The sequence below is a fragment of the Oncorhynchus nerka genome, linkage group LG23 (genome assembly GCF_034236695.1).
Source record: "Oncorhynchus nerka isolate Pitt River linkage group LG23, Oner_Uvic_2.0, whole genome shotgun sequence".
Taxonomy (NCBI): Eukaryota; Metazoa; Chordata; class Actinopteri; order Salmoniformes; family Salmonidae; genus Oncorhynchus; species Oncorhynchus nerka.
This window is the reverse complement of record NC_088418.1, coordinates 51,032,338-51,051,254: the sequence shown is the minus strand read 5'-3', so window position 1 is coordinate 51,051,254 and position 18,917 is coordinate 51,032,338. Positions and strand designations below refer to the sequence as shown.

General features: G+C 45.4%; 1 protein-coding gene across 1 annotated transcript in view; it reads left to right on the top strand.

Moving 5' to 3' along the window:
* Positions 1-18,917, top strand: part of LOC115122999 (filamin-C-like) — a 94,281-nt gene that overhangs the window by 60,487 nt on the left and 14,877 nt on the right. Inside the window, 18 exon segments of the mRNA XM_065008204.1 lie at positions 2,545-2,663; positions 2,797-2,874; positions 2,998-3,160; positions 3,451-3,651; positions 5,213-5,335; positions 7,135-7,272; positions 7,487-7,613; positions 8,000-8,136; positions 8,699-8,892; positions 9,065-9,322; positions 9,768-9,891; positions 10,100-10,260; positions 10,354-10,444; positions 10,665-10,834; positions 11,703-11,820; positions 12,325-12,587; positions 13,593-14,190; positions 18,505-18,678. Of these exon segments, the coding sequence (XP_064864276.1) occupies positions 2,545-2,663; positions 2,797-2,874; positions 2,998-3,160; positions 3,451-3,651; positions 5,213-5,335; positions 7,135-7,272; positions 7,487-7,613; positions 8,000-8,136; positions 8,699-8,892; positions 9,065-9,322; positions 9,768-9,891; positions 10,100-10,260; positions 10,354-10,444; positions 10,665-10,834; positions 11,703-11,820; positions 12,325-12,587; positions 13,593-14,190; positions 18,505-18,678 (3,237 nt within the window).

Here is an 18,917-nt window from a genome sequence, read left to right as displayed (position 1 = left end):
GTTTTTCTTTTCTTATCCTGTTGATAGGGAATGTATTATAACTTAAACTCTGTATGTATTTCTTACATTTTCCCCCCTTTGTTTGAGTGGCAGCCCACGGGTAAATGTTTAATAAACGTATAATTTGAAATGGTCAATAAAATCTAATCAAATTGTATTAGTCACATGCGCCGAATACACCTTACAGTGAAATGCTTACTTATGAGCCCCAAACCGACAGAGAAGTTAAAATATACGGATAAGAATAAGAGATAAAAGTAACATGTTATTAAAGAGGAGTAGTGAAAAAAATAATAGTTGAGATAGTACAGTTGAAGTCAGAAGTTTACATAGACCTTAGCCAAATACATTTAAACTCAGTTTTTTTTTTTTACAATTCCTTCCATTTAATCCCAGTAAAAAAATCACTGTCTTAGGTCAGTTAGGATCACTACTTTATTTTAAGAATATGAAATGTCAGAATAATAGTAGAGAGAATGATTTATTTCAGCTTTTATTTCTTTCATCACATTCCCAGTGGGTCAGAAGTTTACACTCAATTAGTATTTGGTAGCATTGCCTTTAAATTGTTTATCTTGGGTTAAACGTTTTGAGTAGCCTTCAACATGCTTCCCACAATAAGTTGGGTGAATTTTGGCCCATTCCTCCTGACAGAGCTGGTGTAACTGAGTCAGGTGTGTAGGCCTCCTTGCTCGCACACACTTTTTCAGTTCTGCCCACAAATGTTCTATACGATTGAGGTCAGGGCTTTGTGATGGCCACTCCAATACCTTGACTTTGTTGTCCTTAAGCCATTTCGTCGTTAAGCCATTTGGAAGACCCATTTGCGACCAAGCTTTAACTTCCTGGCTGATGTCTTGAGTTGGGATGGTGTTCTTAGGCTTGCAAGCATCCCCCTTTTTTCTCCAAACATAACGATGGCCAATAAGGCCAAACAGTTCTGTTTTTGTTTCATCAGACCAGAGAACATTTCTCCAAAAAGTACGATCTTCGTCCCCATGTGCGGTTGCAAACCGTAGTCTGGCTTTTTTTATGGCAGTATTGGAGCAGTGGCTTCTTCCTTGCTGAGCAGCCCTTCAGGTAATATCGAAATAGGACTCGTTTTACTGTGGATAAAAATACTTTTGTACCGGTTTCCTCCAGCATCTTCACAAGGTCCTTTGCTGTTGTTCTGGGATTGATTTGCACTTTTCGCACCAAAGCACGTTCATCTGTAGGAGACAGAACGCGTCTCCTTCCTGAGCGGTAGGACAGCTGCGTGGTCCCATGGTGTTTATACTTGCGTACTATTGTTTGTACAGATGAATGTGGTACCTTCAGGCATTTGGAAATTGCTCTCAAGGATGAACCAGACTTGTGGAGGTTTACAATTTTTTTTTCTGAGGTCTTGGCTGATTTATTTTGATTTTCCCATGATGTCAAGCAAAGAGGCTCTGAGTTTGGCCTTGAAATACATCCACAGGTACACCTTCAATTGACTCAAATTATGTCAATTAGCCTATCAGAAGCTTCTAAAGCCATGCCATCAATTTCTGGAATTTTCCAAGCTGTTTAAAGGCACAGTAAACTTAGCGCATGTAAACTTCTGACCCACTGGAATAGTGATACAGTGAATTACAAGTGAAATAATCTGTCTGTAAACAATTGTTGGAAAAATTACGTGTCATGCACAAAGTAGATGTCCTACTATAGTTGGTTAACAAGACATTTGTGGAGTGGTTGAAAAACGAGTTTTAATGACTCCAACCTAAGTGTATGTAAACTTCCAACTTCAACTGTATGTACATGTAGGTAGAGTTAATTAAAGTGACTATGCATAGATGACAACAGAGAGTGGCAGTTGTGTGGACAGGAGAGGGGGAGGGCAATGTGAATAGTTTGGGTAGCCATTTGACTAGATATTCAGGAGTCTTATGGCTTGAGGGTAGAAGCTGTTTAGAAGCCTCTTGGACCCAGACTTGGTGCTCCTGTACCGCTTGCAGTGTGGTAGCAGCGAGAACAGTCTATGACTAGCTTGGCTGGAGTTTTTTACATTTTTTAGGGCCTTCCTCTAAACAATGATTGGTAAAGAAGTCCTGGATGGCAGGAAGCTTGGCCCCAGTGATGTACTAGGCCGTACGCACTACCCTCTGTAGTGCCTTGTGGTCGGAGGCCGAGCAGTTGCCATACCAGGCAGTGATGGAACCAGTCAGGATGCTCTCGATGGTGCAGCTGTAGAACCTTTTGAGGATCTGAGGACCCATTCCAAATCTTTTCAGTCTCCTGAGGGGGAATAGGTGTTGTCCCACCTGCTTCACGACGGTCATGGTGTGCTTGGACCCCTGCAATAAAACAATAACAAAACAAATAAAACATAGGTAAAAAACAGACTTCCTTAACAATCTACATCTTCTAAAGGCTCAATCGCCCAAAGGCCTTCTGTTTATTCTGTATTTTTATACTGTATATTAGGTGCAAGAACGATTGTTGTTTCATCCTGTTTACATCTGTCAGCACAGAATAAGTGACAGAGGGCTCTTACATCTCCATCCTTTCCCCCGTCAGGTATTGATCCCAGAGGTAACATGGTGCTGAAGCCGGCTGAGTTCATCGTGGAGACAGTGGAGGCGGGGCTAGGGGAGGTGCTGGTCTATGTGGAGGACTCAGAGGGACACACAGAGGAGGTGGGGCACTCTCACTCACATTAACCCATAACTCCTCAATCCCTTACTCCTCCATCCTGAAGATGTTGTTCATTTGCCCAATTTGCTGTTCTCTCTCCTTTTCTCCTGTCTCGCCCCTCTCTTTCTGTTCCAGGCCAGAGTGATCCCCAACAATGACAAGAATAGGACGTACTCTGTCATCTACCTGCCCAAAGTGGAGGGCCTTCACAAGGTAACGCACTTACAGTACCTGTATATACATACTTAAATATTTTGAATTTTAGTTTATAAACTTCAGTAGTATGGGATTTCCTCCAGTGGTCTAACAGGGGTCTATGCGTGTTCTTTTCCCCAGGTGAAGGTGATGTTCGCTGGGCAGGACATAGACAGGAGTCCCTTCGTGGTGAGTGTGTCCAAAGCCATGGGAGACCCCAACAAGGTGCAGGCCAGAGGACCAGGACTGGAGCCTGCAGGCAACGTGGCTAACAAGCCGACCTACTTCGACATCTACACAGCAGGTAACACACACATACACATCTGGGGAGGACCATGTTCATGGTATGGAAGTAGATCATCTATCTACCTTCCCTATTGAAATCCCCCAGTTTCATCAATAGGGTTGTAAGTAAATCTAAGGATCTTTTAGAGTGATCATTAGGTTTGCAATATTAGCTGATATTTATTCCTTCAATCATGATGACAAAGTACATGTATGTATTTGTTCTCTCTACCGTCCTCCAGTGTTATGTCCATTTCTGTCCCCTGAAAACACAGCAGAAGGTGTTAGCACATCTCTTTTTGTCCTCAGGTGCCGGTGCTGGAGATGTAGGTGTGATCATTGTGGACTCCCAGGGCAGAAGAGACACCGTGGAGATCATTCTGGAAAACAAGGGGGACAGTATTTTCCGTTGCACCTATTGCCCTATCCTGAAGGGGCCTCATGTTATCTACGTGACGTTTGCTGGGCAGCAGATACCCAGAAGCCCTTTCACTGTCCACATCTCAGAGGGTAACACACACACACATGCCTGTGCGCACGCACACACACACACGCACACAAGCACTTATGCATGCACACACACACACACACACACACACACACACACACACACACACACACACACACACACACACACACACACACACACACACACACACACACACACACACACACACACACACACAGATTTTATTGATCGTACTGATTTTTTATAGTAATCCACTATCTGACTCCCTCCCTCTCTTTCTAATCTGAGTAATATTGAGTTTTAATGCCTAGACTGACCTCACAACTAAACATTTGATCTCCATAACAGACAGTGATAACCTGCCTTAACCTCTCTGAACCACCTATACCGGATCCGGGATAATTGTCATCAGCAACGCTGAATAGCATAGCGCCACAGTCAAATAATATTACTAGAAAATATTCATATTCATGAAATCACAAGTGCAACATTGCAAAACACAGTTTAGCCTTTTGTTAATCCACCTGTTGTCTCAGATTTTGAAATTATGCTTTACAGCGAAAGCAATACAAGCGTTTGTGTAAGTTTATCGATCACTCGACAAAACAATAAGTATACTTAGCATCAGGTAACTTGGTCACGAAAATCAGAAAAGCAATCAAATTAATTGTTTACCTTTGATGATCTTCGGATGTTTTCACTCACGAGACTCCTAGTTAGACAACAAATGTTCCTTTTGTTCCATAAAGATATGTTTTATATCCAAATACCTCCGTTAGTTTGGTGCATTATGCCCAGGAATCCACCGGAAAGAGCGGTCACGACAACGCAGACAAAAATTCCAAATGATATCCATAATGTCCACAGAAACATGTCAGATGTTTTTTATAATCAATCCTCAGGGTGTTTTTCAAATATCTATCAAATATCTATCAAATATCTATTCGGAGTAACAATGGCCACCTTTCTCTTTTGCGCACAACTCACTCTGAGAGCCCCCACCTATCCACTTACGCAATGTGGTCGTTCACGCTCATTCTTCAAAATAAAAGCCTGAAACTATGTCTAAAGACTGTTGACACCTTGAAGAAGCAATGGGAAAAGGAATCTGGTTGATATCCCTTTAAATGGAGCAATGGCAGGCTATGGAACATGGAGTTTTAAATAGAAGCCACTTCCTGGTTTGATTTTTTCAGGGTTTCGCCTGCAATATCAGTTCTGTTATACTCACAGAAAATATTTTGACAGTTTTGGAAACTTTAGAGTGTTTTCTATCCTAATCTGTAAATTATATGCATATTCTAGCATCTGGTCCTGAGAAATAGGCCGTTTACTTTGGGAACGTTATTTTTCCAAACATAAAAATACTGCCCCCTAGCTTCAAGAGGATAACAGACAGGCCCCCGACATGGTCTGAAGTCTTTTGGGTTATTCTGAAAATTGTTGGGTTAGGGTTGGTGAACCCTTGGTTTGTGGGAGGAACTTGGATGGGTTCTGAGTGTTGGAGCAGCAGGGTTTCTAAGGTGTGGGTTCTGGTGGTTCTCCAGAGTGACCTGTCCTGTTCCTGCGTGTGTGTCATGTTGTTGTTGTTCCTCCATGCAGCTCCACCGAGCGCCCTGCCCCCTGGCTCTCCGGTGCAGATAGTGCCCCAGTCCATACGCACCCCACCCACAGACAAGGCCAAGAGAGTGCCCCCCCCAACACCGCCCAAACCCAGGCGACCAAGTTAGTACAGGCCTGCCCGTGGAGGAGAGACTGGAGCCTGCCTGCGCCAGCCTGGTCCCCCCTAAACTCAAAACTATACCCCCAACCCCCGTGATGCACCGCACCAGGGGTCCCCAGCTTGATGGCATGTGCTGGCGCTTAGCCCTCTGTGGCTTCACCCCCCCCTTCAAACCAGGCAGCTTCCAAAGAGAGAGAATGAGAGGGAATGAGTGAGTTTGTAACTGAAAGAAGAAATGAAAGGATGAGGGAGAGAGAATGCAAGAATGAAAGAAAAGGAAGAGAGAGAATGGGAGAAAGAAATGCAGTTCCTCCTCATTTTAACAATAGAGGCAGCACCATCCATCCAGGTGGTTGGCTGGTTTTGGACGGTCACCTTTACAGACGCTCAGGAGTTCTTCAACACACAGAGGTCACACACTTACAGTACATCACCTTCTTCAAAAATAGAAGTACATTGGTCTTCCAACATTGTCTTATTGCAATAATCTTTGAATACTGCATATCAAAAAAGTGATCAAATAATCCCACACACATTAATTTCTATCCAGTTTGTAGCTCACTTTGGCTTAATATCCTGTACCACGTGATTTGATTTCTTCCACGTGTGACGTTAAATTGACTTGACGATTTAGAACAGAACTAATGAATAACAACACCCATGAATTAACAAAAATGTATTTTTAACAAAACAACAGCATCATAGTGTACCATAACACAGTTTTTTTGTGATACTTTCCCAATTCACCTTTTGATAACCCAGAAACAAACAATCCTGTTCAAGTCAAATGAAAATCGATTGTCTTAACTTTTGACCTTTGATTCATTGGACGAGAGCGAACGTCAGCGTGACCGTCCAGACGTGTGTGAGTCTTACATACCTCATTACACTGTCACCTTGTCATCCTCATTTTCATCCCCCTCCAGACCAAAGCAATCGCTCTGTGTTCAGTCAGCCATTTACAACTTTACATTTTCTGACTAACACTGAACATGCAAATGCTTCTCCATTTGTAGCTTAATGTTAACCTGACATTTCTTAAAGCTTTTTCATAACAAAACAAAACAATAACATTGTTTGTCTTCATAACTCACTTTAATAAGCCTCTCTATCAAGAGGTTTTCCATCAATCTATTTCACTTTTAATCCAGTTATTTTGTTAAGTTGTTTTCCATATTTTTCTTTTGGTCATCTCTAAACTTGTCTCTAAACATCTCTAAAATAAAATGATGATGAATTGGGAGAGTTAGCTGGTTATTTCTTCCTAATTTCACAAAATTACTGTAATGTTTTCTGTGGCCAAGGCATTTTTACAGTCCTATTACAGCACTGGTAATTAGCTAATTGAAAGCCTGCAGCATCATAACTCAAGATCTTAGCATAGTTATGCTAGCTATTTTTCCTTGGAATGTTTTGCCATCTAACTAGAGGTTCGCCGTGTAACATCATTGTATTCAAGCCCATAGAAATGATTTCAACACGTCTTATTGTTTTCATTTTGACTTATCCATTCAAGCCCAGTGTCTTACAGTAACCCGCCTTTGTTCTCTGTCTAGCTGTTCTGCAGGTTTATAACTTCTGTTCAATGTCCATCTCTCCTGTTGCTTCTTCCCTGGTAGCCCATGCAGACTGTAGCCCATGCAGACTGTAGCCCATGCAGACTGTAGCCCATGCAGACTGTGCTTCATGCACCACCATTCAACCGACTAACTAACAGCCAACCTCTGCCACAGCCTGTGTGTGTGAGTGTGTATCCTGTTGTCTTCTTGTCTAACCACGTTACCCCTCGGTGGTCCCACAGCCAGCAACCCCAACATGTGCCGGGCCTCAGGGAGAGGTCTCCAGCCTAAGGGGGTGAGGGTGAAAGAGGTGGCCGACTTCAAGGTCTACACCAAGGGAGCCGGCAGTGGAGAGCTCAAGGTCACCGTCAAGGGGCCAAGTGAGTGTGTGGATATGAGTGTAGTATTTTGTATTGTTTATGACTTGCCACCACATTCATTTACTGGTTTCATAGGGGCATAGATACTCTTCATGAAATGTAATGCTTTTCAATGGTCTAGTTGTGATAGGAAAGCTACTGTATGCTCTGGCTAGCCTTTGACCTCTGAGCTGCTGTGTGTGACCCTTGTGTGACCTGTTTGTGACCCCCTCAGAGGGACTAGAGGAGCCTGTGAAGGTGCGTGACGCGGGAGACGGGGTGTATGAGTGTGACTACTACCCCATCATGACTGGCAAATACACCATCACCATCACCTGGGGCGGACAGACCATCCCACGCAGGTAAAACCCTGTCCTCCCCCCTATTCTGCTGTGGGCACAACCACATGAAAGTTACAAAGGCAATGTGCTCAACCATTAAGGGCTTTCCAGGGGTGTCCTGGAAGGACAGATGTTGAAATAGCTTAAAGAAGCCAAAATGACCTGTGATGAGTCATGTTATGAAGCGTACATTCCTGCATTCCTTGGAGTTGAATGGTTGGGGGTAGGGGGGGTGGAACTGGAAATATCACTGCTGCCCAACATCAATTACTTGAATTTTACTGACATTACAGTCAATGGGGCTATAAAGGATTCCTGTTTGACGAGACCACCCCTGACTGTATGTGTGTCTATGTATGTATGTGTCTGCATTAACATGTGTGTGTGTGTGTGTGTGTTTCCTGCAGCCCGTTTGAGGTGGGGGTGAGTGAGGACGTGGGGTCCCAGAAGGTGAGGGCGTGGGGGCCGGGCCTGGAGATAGGCATGGTGGGGAAGTCAGCTGACTTTGTGGTGGAGGCCATCGGCACAGAGGTGGGAACTCTGGGTAAGTCTGACGGCCGTTAGAAGAGAAAGACACAGGATTATACTATTGGACTGTTTTCCATTGAAATGCTGGCATGACTGTCAGGCAATTTATGTCCAAGCAGACACACGCACGCACGCACGCACGCACGCACGCACGCACGCACGCACGCACACACACACACAATAGTTATTAGTTGGAGAGTTGGAGAGATTAAAGCCCACATTTTGGGGGTCACTTGTCACGGAAACCAGCGCAAGGCCTGAGGGCTTCCTGTTCCTGTTACATGATCAGTCTGACCTGCCAGCTGAGGGAAAAGGTCATGACCCCTGATGGTTCACCTTATCACAGTTATTATACGAATTAGGATGAATTTACTCTTCTTTCTCTGTCTTCTACTTCTATCGCAAGCGACAACAAAACCAACCTGCCAATATTACTTAGTCTGTTGCCATCTATGCCTGTTTCCCTCTTTGTTGCCAGTGTATCTGTGTGCATTTCTGTGTGTGTGTGAGCTTATATCTCTACCCACCTCTATATAATGTGTACCTATATCTCTCTCCCTGTCCCTGTTTATCCCCAGGTTTCTCCATCGAGGGCCCGTCGCAGGCTAAGATAGAGTGTGATGATAAGGGCGACGGGTCATGTGACGTACGTTACTGGCCCACGGAGCCTGGCGACTACGCTGTTCACGTCATCTGTGACGACGAGGACATCAAGGACAGCCCCTTTATGGCCCACATCCTCCTCACAGCCAATGACGTGTTCCCTGAGAAGGTTAGACCCCACCCCTTCACATTTACCCCACCAGCTTGCCAGCCTTCAGAACGAGAATATTAAAGTGACGTAACAGTAAGAGAATGGTAACATACTGTAATAGTGACGTAATAATGACATAAAGGCTACATAAGGATGACATAACAGCATTATAAATGCCTTCTACTTGCAGGTGAAGAGCTATGGCCCAGGTCTGGAACCGATTGGCTGCATTGTCAACAAACCAGCAGAGTTCACCATTGATGCAAGTGGAGCCGGCAGGGGCCAGCTGAAGATATACGCCCAGGATGCAGAGGGCTTCCCCATCGACATCCAGATCACAGAGAACGGAGACAGCACCTTCCTCTGTGTCTACATTCCCACCAAGCCCATCAAACACACCATCATTATCACCTGGGGAGAGGTCAACGTCCCCAACAGTCCCTTCAGGGTAAGGCTGACCACCCAACTCTAACAGACTGTAATCAAATACCTGTTAGAGCAGGGCTCTCCAACCCTGTTCCTGGAGAGAGACCCTTCTGTAGGTTTTCACTCCAACCCCAGTTGTAAATAACCTGATTCAGCTTATCAACCAGCTAATTATTAGAATCAGGTGCGCTAGATTAGGGTTGGAGCAAAATCCTACAGGACGGTAACTCTCCAGGAACAGGGTTGAAGAGCCCTGTGTTAGATACACATACAGTCCACACGCACAGTACGTCACTTACAGCGTTCTATTGCAAAGTCAGTGCATTTCCAAAGATAGTATACAGCTTTGTACAATGTTATAGTACTGGTAATGTATGGTCATTGCTGTGTGTGTGTGTGTGTGTGTGTGTGTGTGTGTGTGTGTGTGTGTGTGTGCGCGCCGGCGCGTGTGTGTGTGTGTGTCTCAGGTGACCATCGGAGAGGGCAGCCACCCAGAGAATGTGAAGGTGTACGGTCCAGGTGTGGAGAAGTCAGGTCTGAAGGCCAACGAGCCCACCTACTTCACTGTGGACTGCAGCGAGGCAGGTCAAGGTGAGATGCAACAGAGAAATACAACACATAGAAGGGTCTTCACCACTCATCTTTGTAGCTGACAGTTTGGGTGTTAACACTTGAGTATTTTGTTGCCATCTGCCTTCTCAATGTTAAACAATCTTACTTGCGTTTTTCCACTCCAATGTTCATCCCCTTCCTGAATGATCTAATCCCGGACCCCTTCACTCCCATTCCCATTCCTCAGGGGATGTCAGTATCGGCATAAAGTGTGCTCCCGGCGTGGTGGGTCCGGCAGAGGCTGACATCGACTTTGACATCATCAAGAATGACAACGACACGTTCACAGTGAAATACATGCCCCCCGGCCCCGGACGCTACACCATCATGGTGCTGTTCGCTGACCACGTGAGAGAAAGAGAAACTACGCCACCATTTTTAGCTTCATTATTATGAAACCAAACAATAACAATGACCTTCCCACTTTGACCCTTGACACAGGAAATACCCATCAGCCCTTTCAGGATCAAGGTGGACCCCTCCCATGACGCTAACAAGGTGAGGGCGGAGGGACCCGGACTCAACAAGACAGGTGAGACTTCTAGTAACCATGACAACAAGCCACCGACATGGCCAATAGAGCAAAATCACATAAAACTATGATGCTAATAATGACTTTAGAGATACAAAACAATGGATATCAATGTCCAATTCTTGTATTTTATTTAATTCTATGCTAATGACTGTTCATGCACCTGATTAGTAAATCAGTTGTATTGATCATGAATATCCCTCTGTGTGACAACGTCTAGGGGTGGAAGTAGGTAAGCCCACCCACTTCACCATCTACACCAAGGGAGCGGGCAAGGCCAAGCCTGAAGTGCACTTCACCGGAGCAGCCAAAGGGGACGCCGTTCGAGACTTTGAGATCATTGACAACCACGACTATTCCTACACCGTGCGCTACACTGCAGTGCAACAGGTATGTAACCATGACTACTCCTACACCGTGCGCTACACTGCAGTGCAACAGGTATGTAACCATGACTATTCCTACACCGTGCGCTACACTGCAGTGCAACAGGTATGTAACCATGACTATTCCTACACCGTGCGCTACACTGCAGTGCAACAGGTATGTAACCATGACTACTCCTACACTGTGCACTACACTGCAGTGCAACAGGTATGTAACCATGACTACTCCTACACCGTGCACTACATTGCAGTGCAACAGGTATGTAACCATGACTATTCCTACACCGTGCGCTACACTGCAGTGCAACATGTATGTAACCATGACTACTCCTACACTGTGCGCTACATTGCAGTGCAACAGGTATGTAACCATGACTACTCTTACACTGTGCACTACACTGCAGTGCAACAGGTATGTAACCATGACTACTCCTACACCGTGTGCTACACTGCAGTGAAACAGGTATGTAACCATGACTACTCCTACACCGTGCGCTACACTACAGTGCACATATGTTCAGTATGTCCATATGTCATAATATAACAACTCATTCATCTTTTCTCTCTCTCTGTCTCTATCTCCCATATCCTCTCTCTCTTTCTCTCTCTCCCTCCCTCTTTCCCCACCATATCGCCCTCTGTCTCTCCCTCTCTCATATCTCTCTCTCTCTCTTCCCCATCTCTCCTTCTCTCTCGCTCTCCCTCTCTCCCCCTCTCACCCTTTCTTCCTCTCTCTCTCTGTCTCTCCCTCTCTCTCTCTCCCCCCTCTCACCCTTTCTCCCTCTCTCTCTCTGTCTCTCCCTCTCTCTCTCTCTCTCTCTCTCCCCCTCTCACCCTTTCTCCCTCTCTCTCTCTGTCTCTCCCTCTCTCAGGGTAACATGTCTATCTCAATCTGCCACGGCGGTGACCCCATTCCCAAGAGCCCCTTCAACATCACTGTGGCTCCGCCCCTTGACCTTAACAAGGTCAAAGTTCAGGGGTTGAACAACAGTGAGTAGGGCCCCCCGCCCCCCACACACACGTACTGTAATTTTACTGAAACTGAAGAAACTGACCAGGAAATAACCACTGTTCATCACATGGAAGAGTGTGACCTTATGACCTCCAACACACTTGTCTTCCCCAGAACACACAGCCATAGATAATACGTTGGAATTCTTCTGACAGTTACTTCCTTTAAGAAGAAATATATAAAATCAACTGGCCCTCCCTCGTGATATTCAATACTGCCAAGGAATTATTTGACTGATTCACCAAGGACAGTATAGTATTTGTTTTGTGTGATGGCTTGGCTCCATAGTCATATAGAAAATAATTATGATCCCCTAGGTATCTAATCATTCCAGTCTGCTAATTTCAAATCTATTGTTTTCACTTTGGTGCCAAACAGGAATGTAGGCTATAGCCCGGCCTGATACCCTGTGTGTGTGTGTGTTCGTGTGTGTGTGTTTGTGTGTGTGTGTGTGTGTGTGTGTGTGTGTGTGTGACCTACAGAGGTTGACGTTGGGAAGGATCAGGAGTTCACAGTGAGCACGCATGGCGCCGGTGGTCAGGGCAAGTTGGATGTGAAGATCACCTCGCCCTCTCGTCGGCCAATCCCCTGCAAGCTGGAGTCTGACACGGCCAACGAAGTGCACACTGTGAAGTACATTCCCCCTGAGGAGGGACCCTACAAAGTGGACATCAGCTATGATGGGAACCCTGTGCCTGGGAGCCCTTTCACTGTGGAGGGGGTGATGCCCCCTGACCCCTCAAAGGTAGGATACACCTGAGACGAACACACACACACACACACACGCACACACACACACACACACACACACACACACACACACACACACACACACACACACACACACACACACACACACACACACACACACACACACACACACAGATCACCAAAGGATTATGTGGATAAAGCTAGTGGGTTTTACACTTTGAGCTATGCTGGAAGGAATTTTCGGACATTTCACAACACTGTGCTGCTCTGTCGAGCGATTGGTCCAGTCTGCATGGGGTTAACAACTGCCAGAGAGGGTCTAACTCAAAACCCAGGGTGTCCTATCTTAGTAGTGAGTATCTCCTCACCCATCTCTCTGCCCCTTTTTCCATCTCCCGTTCTCACACAGACAGGTCCAGGAGCAGTAGAAGTGTAATACAGTGATAATGAAACATATTCATCACTCTGATCACCTGGGGGCTGTTTGATTTGGCCAAGACTCATCCAGAGAGTACCAATCATTAACCAACGTCAGCAGATGTGTGTTTGTGTGTGAGAGAGAGAAAGAGAGGGTGAGTATGTGTGAGTATACATGTGCGTGTGTGTGTGTGTTGCCTTTGGTCACAGTTAGATGAGTCAGGCGGTGAGGTCACTGCTGTCCCATGTGGGACTGGGGCTGTTGGTACATAGCACACCTGACCCCCTTCACCAGATATTCCCCAATCCCCCCCCATACACCATCACTCTCTGAAAGCATTACTGGGAGGGTTTAGAATGCGCCGGTCATGCAGAGAAGGAACTGAAATAGTTATTGTGGTCATAGACATATGGATTTTTCATGTTGGTCAGATGGAGTCATCTTTCAACCATTTCTCAGATGAGACTCCTGTTACTTCTTCACTTCTGATGGCTCTATTGCTGAAATTCAATAGAGCTTAATATTGCATACTCCATTTTATTTGTAACATAGAGCACCCATTTTAGATCTAATCACCCCCTCTGAGCTGTCTAATGGTTTCTCCCCCCTGCTGTCTCTCAGGTGCGTGCCTATGGCCCAGGCCTCCAGGGGGGCATGGTGGGCAAGGCGGCCCCCTTCGCCATTGACACCAAGGGTGCGGGCACCGGCGGGCTGGGCCTGACCGTGGAGGGGCCATGCGAGGCCAAGATCGAGTGCCAGGACAACGGCGACGGGTCCTGCTCTGTCTCCTACCTGCCCACAGAGCCCGGCGAATACGCCATCAACATCCTGTTTGCCGAGCAGCACATCCCCGGCTCCCCCTTCAAGGCCATGGTACAGTCTGTGTTTGACCCCAGTAAGGTCACGGCCAGTGGGCCAGGCCTGGAGAGAGGGAAGGTCAACGAGGCAGGGTCGTTCGTAGTGGACTGCTCCAAGGCTGGGGAGGCCGAGCTGACCATTGAGATTATTTCCGATTCGGGGTCGAAGGTGGAGGTGCGTGTTCAGAACAACAGTGATGGGACCTATTCTATCACGTACATCCCACAGTTCCATGGCATGTATACTATCACCATCAAATACGGGGGCCACGCCGTGCCCAAGTTCCCCGCCCGTGTGCAGGTGGACCCAGCCGTGGATACCAGCGGGGTGAAGGTGTACGGACCAGGAGTGGAACCCAGAGGTAAGAACATTCACAAATGTAGATAATCATCGTCATCATCGTCATCATCATCATCATCATGACGATGACGGATAATAGGCTTTTCACTTTGAATGTTTTTCGCTGAATCTAGATGGGGCTTTTCAGAATTCAGGCTTCGTTTCACATATCTGATATAGAATTCAAAAAGGATTTCAGCTGAATAGCTTCTGAGTGAGTCAAACAGGTTTAGGACTTAAAAAGGCGGCCTGTAGTTAACAAAAGACCCAGTCTATAGCCTACTTTCTTAACAATACATAAGAGATTTTTCAGAGAGAAAAGGGCCATGAATAATATGAATGAAGAAGTTGATTCTTACGGTGCCAAATGCAATATAAGTGAGGTTGTAGTAAAGGTAAAGGTTGTAGCTTAAATCAGAGGCTACCACATCCCTGCTGTTCAAAATACTCTGGCTGTGTTCAAAATGGCACCCTGTTCCCTATATGGTGCAAAAGAAGTGCTCTATATAGAGAATAGGCTGCCATTTTGGACACAGTCTCTGTGTTATTGTGGATGGATCTTGCCGTCCTCCCTCTCTCACTGCTAGTTTAAACCTTGACTGAGTTCAGGCCAGCCATTACATCAAACACAGGGTGAATGTCACAGTAAAGCAAAATAAACCAAGAGCCCTGGCCAAGAGACGTCCATCTCCTCTCGATTCCTCTGTCATTTCATTCCATTGTGATTCAAAGCACAACGGCAGTCTTTCCTGCCTTTATTACACCCCATGCTTGTCCATCTCTCTCTCTCTCTCTCTCTCTCTGTCTCTCTCTCTCTCTCTCTCTCTGTCTCTCTCTCTCTCTCTCTCTCTCTCTCTGTCTCTCTCTCTCTCTCTCTCTCTCTCTCTGTCTCTCTCTCTGTCTCTCTCTCTCTCTCTCTCTCTCTCTCTCTCTCTCTCTCTCTCTCTCTCTCTCTCTCTCTGTCTCTCTCTCTCTCTCTCTCTCTCTCTCTCTCTCTCTCTCTCTCTCTCTCTCTCTCTCTCTCTCTCTCTCTCTCTCTCTCTCTCTCTCTCTCTCTCTCTCTCTCTCTCTCTCTGTCTCTCTCTCTGTCTCTCTCTCTCTCTCTCTCTCTCTCTCTCTCTCTGTCTCTCTCTCTCTCTCTCTGTCTCTCTCTGTCTCTCTCTCTCTCTCTCTGTCTCTCTCTCTCTCTCTCTCTCTCTCTCTCTCTCTCTCTCTGTCTCTCTCTGTCTCTCTGTCTCTCTCTCTCTCTCTCTCTCTCTCTCTCTCTCTGTCTCTGTCTCTCTCTCTCTCTGTCTCTCTCTCTCTCTCTCTGTCTCTCTCTCTCTCTCTCTCTCTCTCTCTGTCTCTGTCTCTCTCTCTCTCTCTCTCTCTCTGTCTCTCTGTCTCTCTCTCTGTCTCTCTCTCTCTCTCTGTCTCTCTCTCTCTGTCTCTGTCTCTGTCTCTCTCTCTCTCTCTCTCTCTCTCTCTCTCTCTCTCTCTGTCTCTCCCTCTCTCTCTCTCTCTTTCAATTCAATTCAGTATACTTTATTTACATGGAAAGTAAACACTTACATTGTCAAAGTAAACATATATCGACGATGGTCAGAGCAATATACTAGACTGTAATTCATTCTTAAGAGTTTAAGCCGTTGGCAAAACAGACAGTCAAGGAAAAAGGTTTTGAAGTGTCTGTCCCATATCTAGGAGATATAAGAAAGCTCAGGAAATATAATGAAGCAATGATAATGATAGTGATACTCATATTAGCAGCAATTACAACAAATAATAATTAAGAATAGGTTAATATGAATAATCATACTATAGTTCTCACTGGCTGTCTCTCACATTGTGGAAGGAGGCCACACATTTGGCTGATAAAACACAGCGTTTGACTTTTTAACCAAGAATGTATTTAAGTTTGTCTTCATCATTTAGGTTTTCCAATTCTTTGTGTTGTTTTATAATTTTGGGAAGAATGTATTTCTGTTCTGTCTCTTCCTCTTCCTGGGTGAAGAACGAGCATAGCCTGTCCTCTCTGAGCAGCCAGGTTTGCCTGTGATGACTGGTCTCTATGGCCAGGCTGTGCTCACTCAGTCTGTACATACAGTAGTTAGTGTTTTCCTCAGTTTTCAGATAGTCAGATAGTCTGCCACTGTGTACTGTTTGTTTAGAACTTAATAGCATTGAAGTTTACTTTGATTATTTGTGGGGTTTTTCCCAATTGGTGATATTTTTATTTTTGCTCTGTGATAATGTGGTTGGGCCAGATGCTGTCCGGATGATTTGTTGGGTTGGTAGTGGTTAGTGAATTGAGCCTCAGGACCACCTGGCTGACGAGACCCTTCTCTGTGGTGGTCACCTGACAGTTGAGGGCTTTGTAGTGGTAGGAGCGGGGTCACTTGTTAAGAAATTATTATACAATTTGGTAGGTCTTTTTTTGGATATCAATCAGAAGAGGGAATTGGCCTAATTCTGCTCTTCATGCGTTGTTTGTAGTTTTTCTCTGTACTCTTAGGATGATCTTAGAGAATCCTCATGCAGTGTTTCAATTGGGCGTTTGTCCCATTTGTCAAATTCTTGTTTTAGAAGAGGACCCGCACTTCCCTGCCATATAGTGCAATTGTTTCTGTTGAATATTTTGAGCCAAATCCTAATTGGTATGTCTAATTTGATAGATATTTTAAGGACAGAGAAAGCCCTACCTTGCTTTGTCTTCAAGTTAATTCACAGCCAGGTTGAAGTTCACTGTGGAGCCCAGTAAAAATGGATATCGGTTTTCCCTGACATCTGGATAGAATGTTTGTCTTTTTGAGATTGACTGTCAGGGCCCAGGTCTGACAGAACTGTTGCAGATAATCTAGTTGTTGCTGTAACTCATATTTTGCGGGGGACAGCAGCACCATGTCTGCATACAGGAGGCATTTTATTTCTGTGTTGTTAAGAGTGAGACCGTGGGCTGTTGATTGTTCTAGTTTAAAAAAAAAAAAAATTAAATAGACTTGAGCTTCGGTTGTTCAACTGTTTCCCTCTGCGTCCTTGGGAAAATAAACGTGTATGTTTATTTCCAATGTTGACTGCACAGTTGTTATTTCTACACATTGATTTGAGGACGTCACACAGTATGCTTTTCTACTCACACCACTTTCTATTCATTTCAGAAAAATGTCTTCACGCCCAAAGTGAATCAAAGGCTTTTTGGAAATCCACAAAGCAGGAGAAATGTTTTGTTTTGATTCTCATGGTTAACATTTAGGGTGTGGAGGGTATACATGTGGTCTGAAGTTTGATCATTTGGTAGGAATTCAATTCGATTTTTGCTCAGAACATTGTGTAGTAATATGCTGTTCATGATGACGCAGAGTATTTTTGCCAGGTTTCTGTTGACACAAATGCCACGGTAATTGTTTGGATCAAATTTGCCTCCATTTTTAGTCCTTGGTTCCAGATGTCAGGGGAATAGCCTACACTCAAAACCTGGTTAATGGAGTGTGGCAGTGCTAAATTTGTGGTCTGTGCATTTGATAAATTCTCTCTCTCTCTCTCTCTCTCTCTCTCTCTCTCTCTCTCTCTCTCTCTCTCTCTCGCTCTCTCTCTCTCTCTCTCTCTCTCTCTCTCTCTCTCTCCCTTGCTCTCTCCCTCTGTCCTTTCTCTCCCACTCCTATTCTCTCTCCCCTATCTCTTTCTGTCCGTAGAGGAAGGAAAATAAACGGACGATTAGCCGTAGCGACCTGACCACAGCTTGACTGACATTACTGCCCTGCACAGCCCTGTCTGGCTTTGATTAGACTTGGACAATCCTGACTGGCCATGTCTGACTGTGAGGGGTTGTGATTGCTTTGTGATTGGTTGGTTGTGTTCCTGATTGGCAGTGATTGGCTGGGCTTTTAAAGCCAGTGGAATTGATACTGCAGACGTGCGGCTGTCAATGGAGGTTTGTGTTAACTCAGACAGACCTGATGTCGAATTAGTCTCAGCTTAGATCCCAAGGGAAAAGTTAGAGATAGACAGGGGGAAGAGAGAGAGAAAGAGAAATGTGTGTCTATCACATGGAGAAAAAATAATTGCGATCAGAGTGCAGGAGGCTGCTGAGGGGAGAACGGCTCATAATAATGGCCGGAACGGAGCAAATGGAATGGCATGAAACACTTGGAAACTGTGTTTGATGTATATGATACCATTTCCACAAGCCCGTTCTCCCAAATTAAGGTGCCACCAACCTCCTGTGGATCAGAGAACGAGGGACAAAGACAGAGGTACAGACAGACAGGCAGCCAGCCAGCCAGATAGACACATCACCTGTGAGAGACAGACAAAACAACCAAGCTCCACATACATACTGTATCTGTGTTGTCCACAGGGGTCCTGAGGGAGGTGACCACCCATTTCATGGTGGATGCCCGTGCCAAGAGCAAGACCGGGGGCAGCCATGTCAAGGCCCGCATCGTCAACCCTACAGGCGCCAACACAGACGCCTACATCACTGACAAGGGGGAAGGCACCTACAGAGTGGAATACGCTGCCTATGAGGATGGTAAAGGTTCAATGTGCTGAGTCATGCATCTGCACCAATAATGTGATGTACATTCTATCTAGAGAACATTATGATGGATGAAGCAGAATATCAGGCACAATGTATTATCTGCCATATATGAAGCCAAAGCTCATAGGAAAGTCATTAGATTGCCTTGGATTTTATTGTACCTGAATGAGCCCAGAGCCGCCCCAGTACACCCGTCTGATTGGCTTATAGCCCCTCTTGAGGCCTGCAGT